Consider the following 2,500-nt stretch of genomic DNA (forward strand, 5'->3'; position numbering starts at 1 on the left):
ATAGAAAAAATAAACCCAGTTTAGAACGGCTGGATGGAGGCGACAGCAGAGGGATTTCACGTTAGCATCCCGTGTCTGGGCAGCTGGCGTGAACGCCGCTGCTGCAACCGCGGCGGACGCCAGCCGCTCAGAGAGAGTCCTCGAAAAAACGCCGCCGTCATAATGCATTCGTTTTTCTTTCCCCTCCTGCTGGTGAAAGAGAGCATGGATGCCACCTAATGGTGAGAATGCACAGCATAGTGTGCCCAGCTGTGCTGTGGGGGGGGGGGGGAGAGGGGATTCGAGAGGCTTGTGGCACTTGTGTGTTTGCGTGAACGCGTGCCCCGTGTTCTGCTGATGCTAATGCATGCGTGTGTGTGTGTGTGTGTCGGGAGGGAGCGCTGTGCATGTTGCGTTTGGTGCCGTATGCCAGTGGTTCTCAACCTGTGGGTCGGGACCCCCGGGGGGGTCCCCACATGATTCCGGGGGGGTCCCGAGACGACAGTGAAGTGACAATTTAAGGACTTTTAAGACCGTTTGTTTAATACCTCGAAAAGAAAGAAAAGAAAAAAGACCATTTCTGCATCAAATGTAATCAACAAACTATAAACACTGGTCAAACATTGGCCAAATTGTCAAATAATATAAGAAAGAGGCAAACATTGTGAAAATAGCAGATATTCAAGCTCACAACGCCTCGCAACATGAGCTTGTATATTGGCTATTTAACTCCTACATTCCAAGGGCTTATCAGGGTGGGGGGTCCCCAGTTCAAATATGATTATTTCGGGGGGTCGCGGCCTGAAAAGGTTGAGAACCACTGATGTATGCAAGCCTGCGACTGTGTCCCTGCATCTGACGACCTCCCCCCCACTTCCCAGCCTCTTTGTTTGGGGAGTGTGGGTTTTAGCCATCAACCTGGCATCCCTATATTTGGGCTTGTCATTATAGGTGAAACATTTTATTCATGTATTTATTTTGAATAGAGAAAATAGCCGATCTACAAGCTCTACAATGTGCCACATCGCGAGGCATCGTGAGCTTTACAGATCGGCTATTTTTGCTGTTAGACGTATACGGTGAAGTACATATAGGGCTGAAGTGGTTATAACCCTCTGTTGTCCATGTGTGTGTGTGTTTCTGTGTCTCCCATCAGCCTGGCCCAGGTACCGAGTGCTCCGAGTCCAGGATTTGGGCCAGTACAACCTGGAGATCCTGTCGGCCGATCTGTCCGATGACTCCCTGTACGAGTGCCAGGCCCCTGACGCGGCCCTGAGGTCCCGGAGAGCCAAGCTCACCGTCCTCAGTACGTGTGTGTCTCTGTGTGTGTGTGTGTGTGTGTGTGTGTGTGTGTGTGTGTGTGTGTGTGTGTGTGTGTGTGTGTGTGTGTGTGTGTGTGTGTGTGTGTGTGTGTGTGCCTGTGCGTGTGTGTGTGTATGTGTGTACGTATCTTTGATCTTGTATTATTGTGTGTATGCCCATATTTTTCCCTATACTGAAGCCCTTCCTGGGCCAAACATAACACGTCATTAAATAGGCTCTGTGCACAGCAGCCATATTGGAAAGAAATTGGGCCTCTTCCTTACTTCCTTCACAGGTGTTACCAATGATTCTAATGAAGGCTCTGTTCCATTTAGGACCCCATAACTCTGAGTTACACACCCATAAGGGGGCATTTGGAACGCCCTCAAGGTACCATGAGGCTACCTGGACCACACTTTGAGACCCACTGGTGTAGCAGAGTGTTTCCAGTGAGCCAACATGCCCAATAACAGCACCCTGACTCTGTTTGATCAGAATGGAACAGAGCCTTCATTAGTATCATTGGTAACACCTGTGAAGGAAGTAAGAAGAAGCCCAATTTCTTTCCAATATGGCTGCTGTGCATAGAGCCCATTCAATTAAATTCAATCTTTATTTCAGACCCAGGGAGATCCATATCACAATTATATAAAATGATTAGAGGCTGCGTATAGCATTGAGGCCAGTACCACCAGGCTAAAGAACATAGCTGTGAGAATTATGAACTCTATAGACCTTGTAAGGGTCCATTTGGTTCCATTTGAACACTCTCAGAGTAATGGGGGTCCTTGAAATTAAAAGATTTGAGAACCACAGTGCTACACTAAGAGCCTTCATTAGAATCATTGGTAACACCTGTGAAGGAATTAGTTCACTAACTGCATTAGTGATCTAGTGATCTGTGAGATTACCCATGAACTCTGCACTATGAACTGAACTGTGACACATGAATTGTTTTTTTAATGCTCTTTTTTAATGCTGCTGCTTTTAATACTGTTGTTATTGCACAGTTTTTTAGTTTTTATGTTGTGTTTAGGTGTATTTTTTATTCATTCTGCCATGACCAGGACCTGGGTGACAAATTTCGTTCTGTATGGAATGACATTAAAGGGATTGTAGGGAACATTAAGCCTACATTTGAAACATATTTATATATATATATATATATTGCATTTTTTCCCCTCTATCAGCCACTATATAATGATGCTGGGGTGTTTTC

The 2,500-nt window shown here is 46.0% G+C and overlaps 1 protein-coding gene across 2 annotated transcripts in view; it reads left to right on the forward strand.

The window, feature by feature from the left end:
- kirrel1a (kirre like nephrin family adhesion molecule 1a) overlaps window positions 1-2,500 on the forward strand; it is a 52,415-nt gene that overhangs the window by 26,877 nt on the left and 23,038 nt on the right. For both annotated transcript variants that reach the window (XM_084042777.1, XM_084042778.1), the window contains exon 3: window positions 1,136-1,285. In XM_084042777.1, coding sequence (XP_083898903.1) covers window positions 1,136-1,285 — 150 coding nt within the window. The remainder of the gene's footprint in view (window positions 1-1,135; window positions 1,286-2,500) is intronic.

The sequence above is a fragment of the Gymnoscopelus microlampas genome (assembly GCF_963454915.1).
Source record: "Gymnoscopelus microlampas genome assembly, chromosome: 19".
Lineage (NCBI taxonomy): Eukaryota > Metazoa > Chordata > Actinopteri > Myctophiformes > Myctophidae > Gymnoscopelus > Gymnoscopelus microlampas.